This window comes from Argentina silus (assembly GCF_951799395.1).
Source record: "Argentina silus genome assembly, chromosome: 2".
Classification (NCBI taxonomy): domain Eukaryota; kingdom Metazoa; phylum Chordata; class Actinopteri; order Argentiniformes; family Argentinidae; genus Argentina; species Argentina silus.
The window spans coordinates 16961960-16980838 of record NC_139656.1 but is presented as its reverse complement, the minus strand read 5'-3'; the positions used below and the strand labels follow the sequence as shown (position 1 = coordinate 16980838).

At 48.2% G+C, this 18879-nt stretch overlaps 1 protein-coding gene across 1 annotated transcript in view; it reads right to left on the bottom strand.

Moving 5' to 3' along the window:
• Nucleotides 1–1714: 1714 nt before the first annotated feature.
• The window catches only part of mtss1lb (MTSS I-BAR domain containing 2b), a gene marked incomplete at both ends in the record, with an annotated part of 47679 nt that continues 30514 nt past the window's right edge, over nt 1715–18879 (bottom strand). Inside the window, 12 exons of the mRNA XM_083697270.1 lie at nt 1715–2544; nt 2959–3124; nt 3294–3473; nt 4071–4220; nt 4899–4973; nt 5198–5414; nt 7143–7240; nt 7498–7605; nt 7893–8050; nt 10360–10434; nt 10527–10618; nt 11063–11147. Of these exons, the coding sequence (XP_083553396.1) occupies nt 1715–2544; nt 2959–3124; nt 3294–3473; nt 4071–4220; nt 4899–4973; nt 5198–5414; nt 7143–7240; nt 7498–7605; nt 7893–8050; nt 10360–10434; nt 10527–10618; nt 11063–11147 (2234 nt within the window). The remainder of the gene's footprint in view (nt 2545–2958; nt 3125–3293; nt 3474–4070; nt 4221–4898; nt 4974–5197; nt 5415–7142; nt 7241–7497; nt 7606–7892; nt 8051–10359; nt 10435–10526; nt 10619–11062; nt 11148–18879) is intronic.

The following is an 18879-nucleotide window of genomic DNA, read 5'->3' as shown; positions in this document are numbered from 1 at the left end:
CGCAAAATTCCATTGACATAAATACCCCTCTCTTCTTCCCAATTGCTAACTCTACGGTTTGGGCCTCACTCACTGTTGCACCCTAGCTACAGCTGCCCTTCCATCCAAGTGTCCTTTAACTAATCCAGTTACCCGCATAAGGCTGAACATGGTTCAAACATGGTTCATGGTTCTGTTTGCGACTCACAACAGGTGATGACTATAACTATAGCAGTAACCGTCCCCCTGTTTTACATAAATGTTATGTTTTTTTTTTTACTTCATAGAATCCATTTTTGTAATTCAACCTTTTCAGCACAAATTACATACTCATGCCCCCAACCAACCCCTGCAGAGTTTTAATCTTTCCATTCCCACCTTTCTGTATCACTTCCTTTTCCCCTCTCATTTCTATTCTCTCACAAATTCCTCACTCTTTCACTTCATGCAATGCACTGCATGGCAACCACTTCTCACTCTCCCTGCACCCACGTCGCACCGCATGACAACACTGACTCCTAGTGGTCACACTAGAAATTAGCCTTCAAAGTGCTTAAGTTTCCATGTTTTTTTTTGTTTTTTTTTAACACATCAGGCGGGACTTATGGAAAGCCTAGAGCCCAAAATCAGACAAAGCCACCATCAACATATACTTGAGCATGCCTGATGGTTGCCTGAAAGTTAAAAAATAAGAGAACCTAAACCTAGGATAACAGCGTCTAACCTCCCCTCTCCGCACACAGAAAATAAAAGACATTTATTGCTCCATTTCTTATTAACATTTTTCTCTCTGATTCTAAAAAATATATACGCCTGGCTTACTTTTGTAATTTCTCATACAGTGGTAAGTAACATCAAATAAAATGTCACAATAAAAACAGGTTAACAACATACACAACACAGAGGAGAGAAGCCCCGCCCCTGAAAAACATCCAGCTGACCTGCAGCAGAGCTCTGCCCACCTCTTACACACACACACACGCACACACACGTGCACGCACGCACGTACGCACGCACGCACGCATGCACGCACGCACACAAGCACGCACACACACGCACACATGTGTACGCATGCACGCATGCACACACACAACAACTAGACAGAGACAGACAGAGAGGAGGGGGGTGTCATCAGAGCTCAAGAGGCTGAGCCTCTTGAGTGAGAGATTAAGCTTCCTGGCCCCCCTCTATTTACCTGCCTCTCTGCCAACTGCCTACTGCTTCACTTCCCTGGACCCAAGGGGTAAGAGGTTGGGGTGACGAGGTGGGGGAAGGTTCTGGGAGTAGGGGAGAGGAGTGGGGCTGGTGGGGGGCTTGGTGGAAGGTCCAGGTAGGTCTCTACGCAGTCTCTCTCAGCAGTCCAGAGTCTCTCTCTCTCTCTCTTGTTCTATCTCTCTACAGTTTGAGGATCCCGTGGTGATGGTGGTGTTAATTAGACAAACATGCGTCCAGACACGCTAAGAGTTATAGTAGTGGCCACAGCCTGTCATTATTATTATTATTATTATTATTATTATTATTATTATTATTATTATTCATTATTTACTTGAATTTGTCATTATTGTTATCATTTATTCTAAATTACTTCTTTAAGTTTTTTTTTTTGTAATCTTCTTTTTCGTATTGACTTCTCTACAGAGTCGGTAAGGGTGTAGTGGTTGAGGGCACCTATGTGCAGGCTGCGGAGCTAGCGGGGCTAGCTTCCTCCCGGGCTGTGAGTTCCTCTACTGTCCCATCACAAAATCCTGGGCGCCGACCTGTCATTGGAGACGGTCTTGCGGAGCCGCACCCCTCTGCGGATGGTTGACAGCATGTCTGGGCCCGACTCTGGGGCCAGGGGGTCGGTCAGGGGGGCCGGGCCTGGCGGGGGGTCGTCCGGGAGGGAAGGGAAAGGGAACTGGCCCTCCCCGAGCGCGTGGGCACTGGCTACCAGCTCGCCGATCTTCTCTACCAGGCTGTGGCGGTTGGCAGCGATCAGCTGATCCTCCTCAGAGGCCAATGCGGCGGCGGCGGCAGCGGTGTGTTGCTGGGCATACACGCTCATCTCCAGTCCCCCCCCGGACCCCCAGGCCGTGTTGGGCAGGCTCAGCCGCTTGGGTGACGCCTTGACATACTCCAACACGTTGGCAGCGGCATCGTCCGCCACATAGAACACGCACTCCTCACTGCCCACTCGCACGGGCTGCCCAATGCCACCGCTGCCGGGCGAGTCGGGTACGATGGGCGTCTTGACTGGCACAATGGGCGGGCGGATGGGGATGGGGCCTGCGCTGGACAGGGTGCGCCTCACCCCGGGCTTGGTGGACGGAGTGCGGCGGATGGTGGCGGTCCCAGGGGTACCCACGCCCCCTCCGCCACCACCGCCCCCACCCCCTCCTCCACCACCAGGCGCCCCCCCCATCCCACAAGGCAGGCCTGCGGTGCTGGCGGGCCTCTTGGTCTGGATCATGCGGCGGTAGTTCTGGGCGATGTTGCTGTGGCGGGGGATGGTGGAGGACTTGTCGAAGTCCGTGTGGCCCTCGCCCTCTGCGTCCCCGTTCACAGAGTAGCAGTCATAGTCAGACCCTGGAGAAGAGGAAGAGGTGGAAGGAGCGAAAAAAGGAAGATACAGAGGTTTGGTGTGTTATTCAGTGTTGTATCCCATACTTGTTAAACCATGATGAGCCACTCCATGGGGGATGTGTAGGTTCTACCTGGTGAGGAGTGGGGAGACTATACAATTCAACTCAAAGTTGACATTAAGGCAGTATGTATTGTCAAAGCAAAAATAAAATAACATGTAACAATAAATAATTGTGATTACGAGTAGCAGTAATTATTGATCATTAATATCAATCGTCTGAGTAAACTGTACTCTGAGTGTGTGTTGCCTTGTGAGATTGTGCTGCATGTGTTAATCTATAAGGGAGAGAAGAAGGTGTGTGTGTGAGTGTGTGTGTGTATCTATGAAAAGAGATTCTACTGTGCAGTGAGTGTTACCCTGAGAGGGGATGGTGTCCTCAGAGCAGGAGGGGGTGGTGGTCTGGGTGCTGTAGCCACTGGAGTATTGCAGGGAGTCCCTGCTACTCTTCTGCTGCTCCATGCTAAGCCCCCGGGTCAGCACCATGGCCAGGTCACTGGCAGCCGGAGACACCTCCTCACCGTGCTGGGTCACACCAACAGCAGACACTCAATTACACTGTCATATAGCCTATATGGGCACTAGTATTAGACACTATGTATTAGTGCTGCCAACATGGGCCCTATAACATCTATCCTACACTCCTCCTCAGTGCATCTCACTATGTAGGTGTGCCATCAGATTAGCCTGTTACCTTGGCAGCGATGGAGGCGGGGGTCATCCGAAGCCTCTGGCCATCCTCTGGGTGAGCTCCGGCGTATCCCTGGGAGCCTGCTGGCGACGCCTCGCTCTCCCTCAGCCTATCCAAAGGCTCCTTCCTCCTCTGGAGGGTGCTGGCCAATGGCTGCTCGTAAGGACCTGCCTTGGACCAATCCTGAAGAGGTGGGTGTGGTTAATACAGAGGCAGGGGAAAGCAACAGCACGTACACTCTCTCGTGAGAGAGAGAGAGAGAGAGAGAGAGAGAGAGAGAGAGAGAGAGAGAGAGAGAGAGAGAGAGAGAGACCCGTCCACTATCCAGCAGTTTGAGGCCCTTCATCGGGGTACAGTGTGAGGGGGGCTTGGTGTTGGGGGTTGGGGGTTCCTCTTTCAATGTGTGTGTGTGTTTGGGTTTGAGTCCAATCAAGGAGTGAGTGGTATTGGGGTCATGCCTTTTGAGTTTGTTAGAACTTTAAAAGGTCATATGGGTGCTCACCATGGCCCGCTCAGTTTAGCAAATCTCCTCAGAGAAAAGATTTGAAACCAGGGAGTGAGACTGAAGGCCGACAACAGAAAACAGAAAAGGCAAACGGGTTAGGGAGCAAAAGTAATGAAGTCATGAATGAGTTAAGCAGATGGCGTCATTAAAAGAAAAAAAAAGACATGATAAATATGCGAGGAAGCAGTTAATTTGAGAGGAAGCGCAAAAAAAAAAAAACAGAAACCAAAAAGAAAAAAGAAAACTGCAAAGAAATGGTGCAGATGAGCACAAACCTTCCAGCAAGGAACCTTTGATGTGGGAGAGGAAGTGTTGGATCCGGGGGAGCGGTTATAGGGTGGGGACGCAGGAAGTATGACAGAGAGAGGCCTGATGGAGCCAGTGTGAGAGAGAGGAGGGCGGAAGGTAGCGAAGGATGAGCCAAACTGCGGAACGGAGAGACAAGATCGTCAGAGTGTCATTTAGACCTCCGGACAGTTGTAAAGGAGGAGGAGCCTTGGTAATGTGACCTCTGGGTCACACACAGACACACGCATGCACACACGCGCACACACTCACACAAACACGCGCACACATGCACACACACACACATACACGCGCGCGCGCACACATACACACACACACACACACACACACACACACACACACACACACACACACACACACAACATACAGAAGCAGAAGAACAAGAACAAAGAGGAGACCGACTAGAGAGCAGGAGAGAGGCCTCAGGTTCACCAGGGACTGGCATTAAACACATTATTCACAGCCTTTCATCTCAGGGGCTCAACGCCATTGGTCAGTCCCTGCCTATCATCTTTTGCCTAGTCAAGTCATTCATACCTAATATGACAGTCTTTCTTACTTTACACAGTACTGTCAGACAACACAAATTAGCCACTCCACCTTCCAACATTGATTCTGCAATGACACTGTGAATGCTAGGCTAGGCTGGGCTAGGGCACCCAGAGTCAGGTCATCTTGTGAGTGAGTGAAATAAAAGGGACATTGTTTGCTCTGATTGGTGTTCTTATGAAGTCCTGTACTCATGTTCATCAGCACACATCACATCCAGTTGTGTATAAGGTATGTGTTCTACTTACCGTTGTCGGAGAGCTGCACTCACTCACTGACTGGCAGGTCTCAGAGGCCTCTGAAGATGCCGAACTTGATGACTTCTACAGGAGGGAGGGAGAAAGGGAGGGAGGGAGGGAGGGAGGGAGGGAGGGTGGGGGGAGAGAGAGAGAGAGAGAGAGAGAGAGAGAATGAATGCAAAAACAAAGAAATGTCATGTAGAAGACTCAAATAAAAAAAATAAAAAACTTCTGGAATATTCTAGATGCTATGTCTATGTATTTCTTCTACAGTCACAGAGCTGGGGCGACGCCAGCTGTCGTCATACCTGGCTGGTGATGTCAGAGGGCATGGGCGAAGGAGGCTTGGAGTAGACGTTGGCGTCCTGGGATATGAAGCCTGAGTCGTGGGAGGAGACGCTGCTGAGGCGGTGGGCGCCCGCCGGTGGCGGCTGGGCCAGGCTGCGGTAGCGATAGGACGAACTGGGTGAGTGAGTCTGAGAGCCTCCGGAGGAGCGAGAGGCGCTACTGTGGGCGCTGTTCACACTGCTGCAGGGGGGGTGAGGGGGCCAGGGGTGAGGGGGTGGAGGGGTGAGGGGGTGGAGGGGTAAGGGAGGTGGAGGGGTGGAGGGGTGAGAGGAGGTAGGGGTTGAGAGAGTAAGGGGTGACGGTGAGAGGGGTTGAAGCAGGTGAGAGGGTGTGGGGTAAGGGAGAGGGGTAAGGGGGGTGAGGGAATGAGGGAGTGAGGGGTGTGGAGGGGAGTTGAGACGATGAGGGTTTAGGGAGCAGGGAGGGAGGTCAGTTGAGGTGAGGGGAGTGTGTAAGGGTAGATAATGGGGGAGTAGGCAGGGATATATAAACCACATTGACAAAGAAGTAGGTGAGGAAGGGGAAAATTGAAATACGATGTGCAGTGATGGATAGATACGAGGAGAGAGAGAGAGAGTCAGTGAAGGTTAGACGAAGAAGGGGAGAGATTGATGTCCAGGAGTTACATAGTGAAGAGTGGAGAGTGATGAGTAGATGGCGCGGGGGGGGTAGAATGGGCGTAGAGGTCACGGAGTGAAGGCATTTTAAAGTTGGAGTTGGGAGGAGGTAGAGCAGCAGAGAGAAAGGGACCGTCCCAACCAGAAGAAGAGGCACAGAGAGAAGAAACACAACAGAAAAAGAAGAGAAAGAGGGCGTAGGGAGGTAGGGAGTAGTTCAAACCACAGAGGGAGAAAATAGAAGAGGCCAAATCCATACAGAGTGAATGTGAATGCATTGGAGTGATGAGGGGGTGGGTGTGGGAGGTGGTGGACAAGTGGCGGGGGGGGGGGGGGGGGGGGCATAAGCACATGCAGGGGTGGGTGATAGGCAGGTTAAGGGTGGTGGGGGGTGGGGGGGGGAGAGACAAGTTGAGAGAGTGTGAGAACATGTGAGAATCAAGCATGGGCTGACATAAAGACACACACAGGCACAGGGGAGGGGGAGCAGGCAGGACGAGAGACAGTGCCTTCCTGACAGTGATAGAAGCGATACACACAAAGACAGACACGCGTACGCACACGCACACACACACAACAAAGACATGTAGACCATGCCCCCACATCAGAGCACTGCAGTGATATGCTTAAAATATAAATGTTCTTTAGTGAAGTGGACCCCCCTTCAATTCTGTGTCCTCCTTACCATTTCAATGGGTGTATTTGAACCCATTGTAATAATTAAGGTTTTAAGACAGCCAATGCATATGTGACAGATGTCATATTAAGTTCTATTGTAATATGTGGTTCTGATGTTATGTACTGTATGTGATATGATATATACACATTGTTATGTCTGTAAATCAAGATAAGAGTTATATCTCTTTAATTTAAATACGGTTATATTGTTCCGGAAGAATTATATGTGTTGCTCTGTGTGTTGCATGGCATATGTGCTTATGTGAGATTAAATCTAGGTATCACGTTCGCACAGATCTATGAGCACACAGGAAGACAGGACAACAGACATAATGATATGCAGCAGGCAGGAGCACCTCTTTCTTTAGACTTAACACTTATATACTCATATACACCAGATCATACATGCACACACACGCAACCACCCAGCCACGCGCATACACACGCACACAGACACACACGCACACACACACCTTGGCAAGGAATCGAAACAAATAATCCCCATTAACAATGAAATCACATTAACTCGTGTAGGCAATGAACATGTCTGTTTGTCTCCTTGTGTTCTTATGTCACTTTGTGACCTGTGTGTCTCCTTGTGACCTCATACCTGCACATACTGCTCTTCCTGGAGCCAGAGTTGCTGGGGGAGGAGGGTGGAGTCTGGTAGGACCAGCTGTAGTCTGAACCCTTCAGGTCCATAATAACCTGACAGAGAGAGAGAGAGAGAGAGAGAGAGAGAGAGAGAGAGAGAGAGAGAGAGAGACATCAGACTCAAATGCCTTCAAGCATCTCAACATCAGTCTCCTAAAATATTGGACTGAGAGACAGAGAGGTACACTCAAATACACAACAATTGAGTGAATTCATGGTAGACTGTTTTATTGATCTGTGTGTGTGTGTGTGTGTGTGTGTGTGTGTGTGTGTGTGTGTGTGTGTGTGTTTATATCTCAGAGGATCAATACCTGCTCGCTGGCGGGGGGCAGTTTGTGTGGATCAGTGGTCAGCACAGTGAGGTCATCAATAATGGCCTGGAGGTGAGTGATCTCTCCCAGCATGGCAATCTCTCCATTCTAACAAAAGCAATAGGAGAATAAATGTCAGTTTAGTCTATATGCTATCGCTATCTAAGTGGCTAGTTTTTGGTGGTATTTTTGGTGGAGGTCTATGGTTAGTGGTAGGCCACTAGATGGCACTTTGTTACTATTTGTACCTGTCTTTTACTTTGAAGTTTCCTTTTTACCTTCCCAAACCTCCTTCATGTTACAGTACATCATCTTCCTGCTTCACTATGTCTCCCTTGCATTTCCCCTCCCAATACCTCCCCTGTCTCCCCCTGTCTCCTCCCACCCAGCCTTACCACCACTGGCTGCAGGAAGCCAATGAAGGTGCAGAAGCGGCCTCTTTCCTCCACCAGGGCGCGGCGCACCGCCTGCTTCTCCGTCTCCTCCATCAGCAGGTACATGTCGTTCACGTCCTGCATGGCACTGTCCAGCTGGGGCTGTAGGTCCCCTCGCCCTGGGGACGCCACCCACACACACACACACACAGGTGGAGAGGGGGGTGGGGGGTAGGGTAGGGTAGGGTGGGGTGGGGTGGGGTAGGGGTGGGGAGGTGGGGGGTGGGGGGGTAGTGGGTAGCGAGTAGAGGGCAGAGGCAGAGAATGGCCAGTAGATAGTGAGAGGGTAAAGTAGGGAAGAAGGTGAGAACGTAGGTACAGTAGGGGGACAGGACAGTAGTTGGAGCAGGATGAGGTTGCATAGTTGAGGAAGAAGGGAAGGTTGTTTGGGGCAGGGACATGAGAGGCGGGTCAGGGGCAGAGAGAGGTCACAGGGTGAGACCACAGCATGACACAAAGAAAAGGAGGAGAGAAAGAGAAAGATTAGAATTATGTGGTGTGCCTGGGGCTTGATGGGACTTCCCCTTACTCCTCCCTCCTCCCTCCTCCCTCCTCCCCCTCTGTCCCACAAGCCACTGACGAACACCACAGACACAGGACTAGACAGGATGGTCTACTGTACATACTGGTATCTACACCAGCTACACAGACAATGGATACAAACACCAGACAGACTGAATACTATCTACTGTACAAAAGGTAAATAATAATGACAAATGACAAATGTCTTCAAGGTGTTCACAATGTTAAATCATGCAGCAGGCAGAAGTATCAGAAGTATGGTCATGATGACACAGAGAGAGAGAGAGAGAGAGAGAGAGAGAGAGAGAGAGAGAGAGAGAGAAAGAGAGAGAGAGAGAGAGAGAGAGGGAGGAAGATTTCTGAGAATGGAACAGCATCCAGTGTTGCAGGCAGGACACGTTTTAGAGACAACACAGAGTCATGCAGGAGTCACTTAAGACAAGTGTTGATGTACTTCTCCCACTGACAGATCTAATAGCCATCTGTACATATGGAAGGTGTTATCAGGCCCAAATAAAGCCGTTGGGGGAAGATCTGTCTACACAGGAGGTGAGAGGTAATGGGTAGAGCAAGTAGGAGTACGCTGGGAAGGAGCTGTGGCTTAGCGTAGCAGGGTTGTGGGGTTGGGAACGATATACTTACCCTGGATTTCTACAAGGGGGAAACGGACCACAGAAATAGAGACAGACAGAGAGAAGAAGAGAGAGAGAGAGAGAGAGAGAGAGCGAGAGAGAGAGAGGAGAAAGAGAGGGAGATAGGAGGAGGGATAAGAGGAGAAGGGAGATGGGGGCATAGATTGAGGGCATAGGGGGCACAGAGATAAGGGAGAGAGAGCAGAGATAGTAGCTCAGTGTTAGGGTTAGTACAAGGAAGCCATCACAGCTCAGTTCACGGCCAAAGAGCAGACCTACGTTAAGAGCAAAAAAAAACACTGAACCAAAACTGACCTTGGCAAAGCAACCCCCTACTATCAGACCTCTGACAACCACTACAGTACAGGGCATAGTTCAACTGAACTGAGAGTGTGGTAATTGAATGGTGATTATCGGACCCACGCACCACTAAAAACCCCAATGTAATTGATTCTGGCCTATGTTACTAAATGAATGCCAAAAGATCATCGATATTCCCCTGTTATTGGTGTAAAATATATTGATTTTGGCATAATTTTGGCTCATCATTTTAAGTTGCTCAATCTGCCCGGCAACTGTCTGGAACTGGCCTTAAATAGAGAACAGTCATTATTGGCCTGCTGGATCCGTGAGTGAAGTGCTTTATGACGAATGAGAGAAGGCCTGTCATATTCAAAGTGACCACCAGAGTGGAGTGTTGGTCTACTATAATAACACCAGTCTTTCCAGATGGTGTGTGGAGCTACATTGATGCCTCCCTCACTGCAGTTCCTTACCTCTCTCCCTCTGTTGTGTGTGTCTTCTCAAAGACACAAGCACTGTCTAACTCAGGGGTTTTCTATGTCCACACTATTGACATATCAACCAGTTCAGAAGCATGTTGACTTCTGCCAAGCTTGAAGAACAGTATTAATACAGTCTGATTGCCTTGGCTAAGGACCTCACCTTGACAATTTGACCTTGACATTTTCAGCACCATTACTAAGACTAAGACTACAACCATGACGCAGGGAGAAACAGCTAAGATTTGTCTTATATAATTGTCTTCGCTGTTTCTCCCTGCGTCATGGTTGTAGTCTTAGTCTTAGTAATGGTGCTGAAAATGTCAAGGTCAAATTGACACAGGATAACCTATAGTCATATGGGGCAAACAATATACAGTAAGAGCAGTGGATAGAGTACTTTTAGGGGCGTTCAGCCATGCTAGCTGCCAGAGAGAGAGAGAGAGAGAGAGAGAGAGAGAGAGAGAAAGAGAGAGAGGAGGATGAGCCTACCTTTCCGGGCTTTCTTCTGCAGTTTCATCGTGTCTGAGGACTTCTTCTTGATCTCGTGACGAGATCTCTTGTACTCTGCAGGGGAGACAGGAGGGCACAGAATCAGCCAAACTGAATCAAGGGACAGAGAATGGAATATGATTGGCCAATGGTGGCATGAGGCTCACCTTTGGCATGGTCCTTGTCCAGCTGGTTGGCCGTCTTCTTCCAATCCTCGATCCTATCCTGGAGAGGATTGATCAGGCTCTCCATCAGAGCACTGGGGCGGAGAGACAGAGAGAAAGAGAGAGAGAGACAGAGAGACAGAGAGACAGAGATAGAGAGACAGAGAGAGAGCGAAACAAAGACAGGGGTGATATGTCTATGATATATCTCTTAGTTATATATATATATATATATATATATATATATATAATTATTTTTTTTATAATCGTCCTGCACTGTTTTTTTAGGCAATATCCATATCCAAACCTGCTAGAAGCCCTGAGCTCTACACTATTGGTAAGATCAGCCAGGGAACATGAATGTGCTGACAGCTCCTCGTAAGATCTCATTACCATCGGCTATTATACAGTAGCTACAGTATGTGGCTCAGACAGACCAGTGATTGATGATGTAAGTGACCAATCCCGACTGTTGGGTTGGATGGAGGGATAGAGGTATTGGATGATGACAGTTTAGAGTGAGAGGGAGGATGTCTTACTTTGTGAAGTGGCGCAGTTTGGCCTCGATGCTGCGATGCCGCATGCACATCCGGGTCAGCGCTGATCCGATATCCCTGGTGGCTCCTGGAAAAGATCACGAGAGAGAAGTGTTTAGAGAAAAGGACCACGTTCAGGCAATGTTTTGGTCAATGTAATACAACACTGCAGACCAAGGAACTAAGCAGACAAATCCCACTGATGTTATTTTACTGTAATATTTATTCCACAGACAGAGCAGCAATCTGGAGATAATGTACACACTCCTGCCGTTGTCCAAATAAAGATTTTAAAGAGAGGCTTTTAAGAGCTCACAGTGTGTGTGTGTGTGTGTGTGTGTGTGTGTGTGTGTGTGTGTGTGTGTAATACACATTAGGCTATTTTAAGCAGAAAGGGGAACATTTGGAAAAAGCTGACCTCTGTGTTTTAGTGAGCACTGCACTCTTTGCCAATGCTAACACAGGTATGACCTCAGTCCATCAGATAGAGAGAGAGAGAGAGAGAGAGAGAGAAGGAGACAGACAGAGGGTACAGGCATCTAAACCAGGGAGGCTCAGTAGGGGGCGATATATAGGATTACGGGCAGCCCCCCCTGACTACTGCTACTTTCCACTCTGCTGAGTGGTAACTAAAGACTGGGGGGACTAGTCTGACACCTCCAGGGCTGAACCCAGATTTCCATATACCGCACAAGGAGTTTCGATCCGACAAGATTTAGCCTCCATAATCTGGGGATCTAAGGGGTTAATCCAGGAGTGGGTCGTGTCCCCTCAATCTGGTCCCCCCAACCCAAACAACACCTATGCTAACCCCTCTCTCTCTGCTTGGAGTCTGTGTGTGTCTGTGTGTGTGTGTGTGTGTGTGTGTGTGTGTGTGTGTGTGTGTGTGTGTGCGCGCGGTGCTTGTGTGTGTTACCTCAGAGACTGTAAGAACCAATCTAAATCTGTCCAAGATCCCCCTCTCCTAACCCCCCAATCATTACCACCAGTGCTACAGCACATGCTAATGTTGTCATAATGCTGTCACATGCTAACCTTGTTGGTTCCTATGAAATAAGGTAGTTCTATTGGCTATAAAGAGAGAGAGGAATAGCTAATTTATTTATAGGGTTCATATTGCTGAGTTGATGAGTAGGAAAAAAACAAACTATTAATGCTGATCGTTGATACGGTGAGGGCAAGATTATGTTCATGTTGATTGACAATCTTGGTAAAAGCAATCAACCATCTGTGCTGCCCCCTCCTAATCAAGGATGTCTTGAGTCCAGTCAGAGATTATGACACGCACACAGATGCACACACACACACACACACACACACACACACACACACACACACACACACACACACACAGTTAAAATACAGAGAGAAGCTCCATTCATAATTAACAAATTCCTGCTTCACGCCTCCTGTTCTACCCAGCAACCATTCATGGTTCCAGACCAGGACGACGTCCCCCTCCAACATCCCCATAGCTACCCTCCCCCACTCACATCCCAACACACACACACACACACACACACACACACACACACACACACACACACACACACACACACACACACACAATAACCCTCCCCCCATACTCACACACACACATACACACACACACACAAATCCCCCCCCCCCCGACACACACACACACACACACACACACACACACAAGGAGACAGTTTTGAACTTCGCTTTGAAATAGTGCCTAATGTCATGCCAATAAAGCACCTTGACATTGAAAGTGAAAATTGAGAGAGTGCGGGGGTGAGAGAGCAAGAGAGAGAGATTGGTACATAGTAACATAAAGAGACTGGGGAGGGAGTGAGAATGTGAGAGACAGAATGAAAGAGGGGGAGACAGAGAGAGAGGGAGTGTTCTCCCTCTCACACATTTTAATGAGCTAGCTGCTGGAGAGCATAACAGCCGTGGCTATGTGTGTGTTCTCTGTTTTTATGATTATCCCCTTCCTGTTTGCTGTTATTAACTTCCTCTTTCTCTCCCAACGACATCCACAGGAGATCAACAACAAGATGAGGAGTGGGAAAAAAACCGCACTGCTTACATCTGGCCAGAAAGTTATGAAGTGTGTGTGTGTGTGTGTGTGTGTGTGTGTGTGTGTGTGTGTGTGTGTGTGTGTGTGTGTGTGTGTGTGTGTGTGTGTGTGTGTGGGAGGGGGAGGCAGAAATCAGAGGACAGGCTCATTTTAATGCATGGGATGGAGTAAGGATCGGTATCATGTGTTTGATACCATTCCTCATTCCATTCCATGCATTACATTGAGCCTGTTCTCTGATTTCTACCTCCACCAGCCTCCACTGGTGTGTGTGTGTGTGTGTGTGTGTGTGTGTGTGTGTGTGTGTGTGTGTATGAGCACGGTTACACTGAGGAAAGTGTGTAAAAAGAGCCATGTGAAACCTGACAGCCTGTGAGGAGAAAGGGAGTACAGTAAGTTATCTACCAGACTCCCTCCGCACCACTACCACCCACATGCGCACACGCACGCACACGCGCACACACACACACACACACACACACACACACACACACACACACACACACACACACACACACACACACTCTCCATAAACTACATATCGCCCTCGCGTTAACATATTCTTGGCCAAAACACACAAACTCCGCGCTTAAACTGTTCTTCTCGGCCATTAATACTCTTGTTCAGCTTCGGGTCGACCTCTGCTAGATAGTTCAACATACTTGTGAAAAAGCAAAGAGAGAGAGAGCCAGGCCCAGTGGACTAATCCTTAAAGAGAGCTCTTCTGTGCACATTTAGCTGTCGGACCCATCTGCTACAGGCAGCCTGTGTTTACAGCTAGCCACCCTGCTACGCTACCACAATGAGCAGGGAGCTAGCTCATATAGACTGTTCTCAGGACATTTAGTCAACCTGGACTACAGGCCAGGGAGGGGAGGGGGGGCACGGGGACAGAAAGCAAAAGAGCGAGGTAACAGACGAAGAAAGTAACATGGAGAATGACATGGCAGGAATGGAGTGATCAGTCATCTTCCACCGGCATTAGCGTTCCCTCCATCTCTTGCTCCTACCCAATTTCCTCAGCCACAGACCCTGTTTGCAGCCTGCAGCCACCTCAGGCTACAAAAAACACAATTCTGCCTGACAACCTCAAACTATACTTCTCCCTCTCTCTCTCATCTCTCTCTCTCTCTCATCTCTCTCTCTCTCTCTCATCTCTCTCTCTCTCTCTCATCTCTCTCTCTCTCTCTCGCTATCTGACAGTGGAAGCAGAGGATGGGACTTCTTTCCCAGTATCAGAGGAGAGGCAGGGATCACGACAGCTTTGAATGTCTCTCTGCCTGCAGACAGAAGACTGCGGACTGAAACGTCAGAATAAGAACAAGCTTACGCGACGCCGGAGCCCAACTGAGGAGAGCTGTTCCAACACACACACAGTGGTGCTAACAGCTCACAGTCAAACCGGCGATGCTGTTATTGACCTACTGTATGAGTCCACGCACAGATCACAAAACAGCAATGTATCTGGATGCATACTGTCCATACGAGACACTCGATACTCACAACACATTTACACAACAAGCACCTTGCTGTAGCATACACAGTGTAAAGAATCAACGTTTTCTAAATCACACATCCTGCATCTTTTTATCGGAGGCGTTTTTTTTCAGCTGCTGTTTTCGTTTTGAAGATACAGCCAGTGCTGCACTACAAGGCAAAGCACTATCTTTCAGAAGAGTGAATGCAGCTCAACGCACAGGTTGGAGAGGCTGGAGAGGGAGCCAAGCAAGTCTGCTAATTTATGGATCTGTATTAATCCCCTGATGTATTCATTGGGTAGAGAGCAGTAGATCAAACACACACTCAGGGACAGGGAGAGGTCCCCAGGGGCAGTGTGTTGATTCATTAGGAATTCTGTCCATATCCCCTCCGCCATAAAGCATGCAGGTTACTGCCTTCTGCATATATTTCATACACAAGCGCAAATAAGCACCCAGAACTACAAGATGAAAGGAAGGAAGCCTGTGTGTCTGTGTGTGTGTGTGTGCACGCGCGTGCTTGCGTGTGTCTGTGCGTGAGTGCACATGTGCGTGTGTTTGTGTGTGTTTGTGTTTGTTGCCAGCGAAGGTGTGACTAGTACAGCCCCTGCTGTGGCCGCCCCACCCTCCTTCTTCCACTCCACTCTCTCCTGCAGGGGAAAGGAGGGGACTCCCTCATGGGAAATCCCTCTGTTCAGTCCCCTCCCTTGCTCTGCCTTTCCTGCCATTGCCCTGTTTCCTGTCAGCCATTCTTCCAGTGGGGGGGGCAGGGGTGGGGGGGGGGGGGGGGGTCAATGACCTGTCAGGGATGGTTTGCTGATTCTGGTGCCACTTTTGTGACACTGTGCCCGCTAACACCAACTTTAACACAGTGCCTTGTGTTACATACTGTCCTCTACGTGAAAAATGGCTCTCTTCTTCTCCTGTCTGTGATGGTTTGCAGAGGGAGCTAGTGGTGGAGAGATGATGTTTTCATTCACTGTGAATGAACTTAATGGAATGAAGTGGGTACATTTTCTGCTGTCTTGCCTAACAAATAAGGCTCACGACACCACATTCAGAACTCTCTCAAAAGAACTCCCTAGAAACACAGAGAGGGTTATAGCAGGCGAGTTTAGCTTGAGGGCAGCTACGGACATATGAGCATATGGTATAAGAATGGGGTGTTTCCTCTCATTGTAAACACCGTCGGCCATGTTGATCTGATATGCAGTGCTGCTTAACATGGGGTTAGCTGAGGATATAGGATCCACCCATAATTAACAGATGACACGCAGGTACATCAAATGTTTACAGCACTGTTTCTAGGAGAAGACAACAGAATATGAAAATAAAACACTGAAGAATAGATGACGGATCAAACATAAGACATACATTTATTCCCAATTATTACTTTTAACAGTTATGGACATGATCGAACAAACTAACTACAAGTGGTCACATGACCATCTAAGACAAGTTAACATTACGTTATATCTGACTCCAAAAGATATTTCATGATTAATAATGATTGATAATGCTTTGCTCATCCCTGTGTGACAGACAATCAATCATATTGGATCCTAGATTCCATTAAGAATACCCAATATGCTATGACCATGCTTATAAGTCACAAGAAATTGTGAGGAGTTTACACATGATCAAATACCTGATGTGATGACTCAAGCCTACGTGTTGCTAACCATGCATGTGAACATTAGACATTAATGGTAAACTCTGTGATAACCTGGTCACGATCATGCTGTTTTACCAGAAAATGAGAATACAGTATCAACAAAAATAACCAATTTAACAGTTTTAAAGCAACATATGACTGTATGTTTTAACCATGCATTAACGTGCGTCTAGGACAACATGGAAGAATGGTGCCCGTGATAGGCCTAACCCAAAAGTCAAAGAATATCTCGCTATCCCTCTCCTTAAATATCATTCCCAACAGAGGACAAGGTGTGAGATACATTACAATCGCAAAGGAATGGCGAGGGTGCGATTTCTTCAGACACATTACAATCGCAAAGGAATTGACAAATGGTCAGGGTGCGATTTCTTCAGGATGTCCGCCAGGCTCATTCAACTGTAAATAGTTATACACATTGAGGCTGGCGCCACCAAAACCCGTCTACAAGATCATACACTGTATGTAGTAGGGAGCATATGTTTTTCACATGTTATGGATCGATTGTCCTTGTTTCCAGGACAATGCCAGATAAAGGCCACACACACACGCACACGCGCACACGCACGCACACACACACACACACACACACACACACACACACACACACACAGCCCCCATCAAAATCAATCAGCAGCCCTCAGTCTGACAGCCATGCTGGTTGTCGTGACAGCGCAGAACACTGCCCCTCGAGACTGACAGGCCAGTCTGTTGCTAAGGTAAGACTGGCAGAAGATGATTTACTCTCTCCAAATGGATAGATGGACTAAACGACACCTAAATAAACATCAGCATACAGTAGCCTACGTGCATGTGTTACTGATACATAGTTTGTGATTGACATAGCTGATTATTTGGATTTTTGGTTGTTACTTTGGAATGGTCTCTCCTTCCCTTGATCACTAAATGTCTCTCTCTCTCTCTCTCTCTCTCTCTCTCTCTCTCTTTCGAATTCACAAACATGATCCCCTCTGTCACAAGGTCGGCGGCTGTGGTTTCACATGCTACCCCATGACTCTCTATGAAGGCTGTGGAAATGAATGACTGTCAATGAGGCCTTCACCATGTCAGGCCCAGAGCGAACAGTGACCTCAGACATACCTTCCCCAAAGCATTCCTTCATATTCTCCTCACACGCAACTCACCACACACCACAGAGCATTTGTTGTTTGGAAAAATAGCTTCACCCTTTTCATCTATGTGAAGACAAATTTGGAGGAAAACAACCGCGAGCAGCTGATGGCATGCAGATACGGGCGTTATAGACATAAACACCTTTGATGATTCCCCTGCCTGGTACCTTAGTCACCATGAATGAAAGACAGTTGTTCCCATCACGATTTCAATAACATTCTTTTAATTGCTCTGCACATCTGCATGTCTAACCCAGATAACCCAGACTGCATGTTCCGATGATCGTCGAACCCAGGCGTGCATTGCTGTGGAAAGATTTGGAAGCCTGTGATACCATGTGGCCATATGGGGCACTGCAGGGTGCTTGAGTGGCTGGTGCCAAAAAAGCATGTCTCCCACATTGTAACCCATGTTAAAAGTTTTGGACTGATATTGGTCTCTATCATTTCCCTACTATTATATGTCGTTCAGTAGGCTTACATTAGTCTTGTGGTGTTCAGGAAAAGCAGGTTGGAATCTATTTGGTACTGTAGCGCTAGGTTCCGGTTAAGCGCACTCTGTCACAATGTACAGTCCAAAGCTGCATACTGTAAATCGGGAGTACAAACGCAATATCAGACTGATGTCTTCTGTTGCGTTCCACGCTATCGGATTTTCTTTTATCAGATCTATTTTGATCACATCAAGCAGAAGTGCGTGTGACAGGACCAGAGGAGGATGCTCCAGCCTGTCAGGAGAAGTGACCCTCCCCATGTGTCAGCCATCCGTACTTCCACGCTAACCCAGTAGGCACTAGCTCTGCAGGGACACACCGCATCTGACAGCACAGACCAATAGACCCTCAGCTCAGAGAGAGTGTAGGAGAGGAGCAGAAAATAGGTCACACACACACAGACACGCACGATACACGCACACACATGCACACGCACACACACGCACACATACCTATAAAACACTGACACACAGATGTATGACTGCTCCCTCACTCACGGTACACTCAAGTGCTATCACACATATGTACAGTGCAGATGGACACACACCACATCCCCTCACACACACACACACACACACGAACACACACACATACCCATGCCGTGACTGCAGTATGCTGTATCATAAACTCAACATACATTATTCAGCAATTACCGCATGAGCAGAAAATAGCTCTTTAGTACACACACACACACATCTGGGCCAGACCAGCCTTAAGGACAGCATTCTCACTCAGCCCATCTCATCCCTTCTCTGGGCGAGGTCATCAGAGAGTGGGAAGGCTTTCATAGAGGTGGCAATGGGAGATTGAGTTCTGCAGCCCAGTTCCTCTCCCCTTTCAATTCACATCAGCGCTGTACAGATTTCAAGCAAAGAGTACAAGCATTTCAGTTTTTTTTTCTTTTGCTTATTTCAGGGTTATCTGAGAGTTACAGGGACCAGGTATAGCTAGATTATGGGGAAGAGTGGTAAAGGGGTTGGCGGGGTGGGAGAG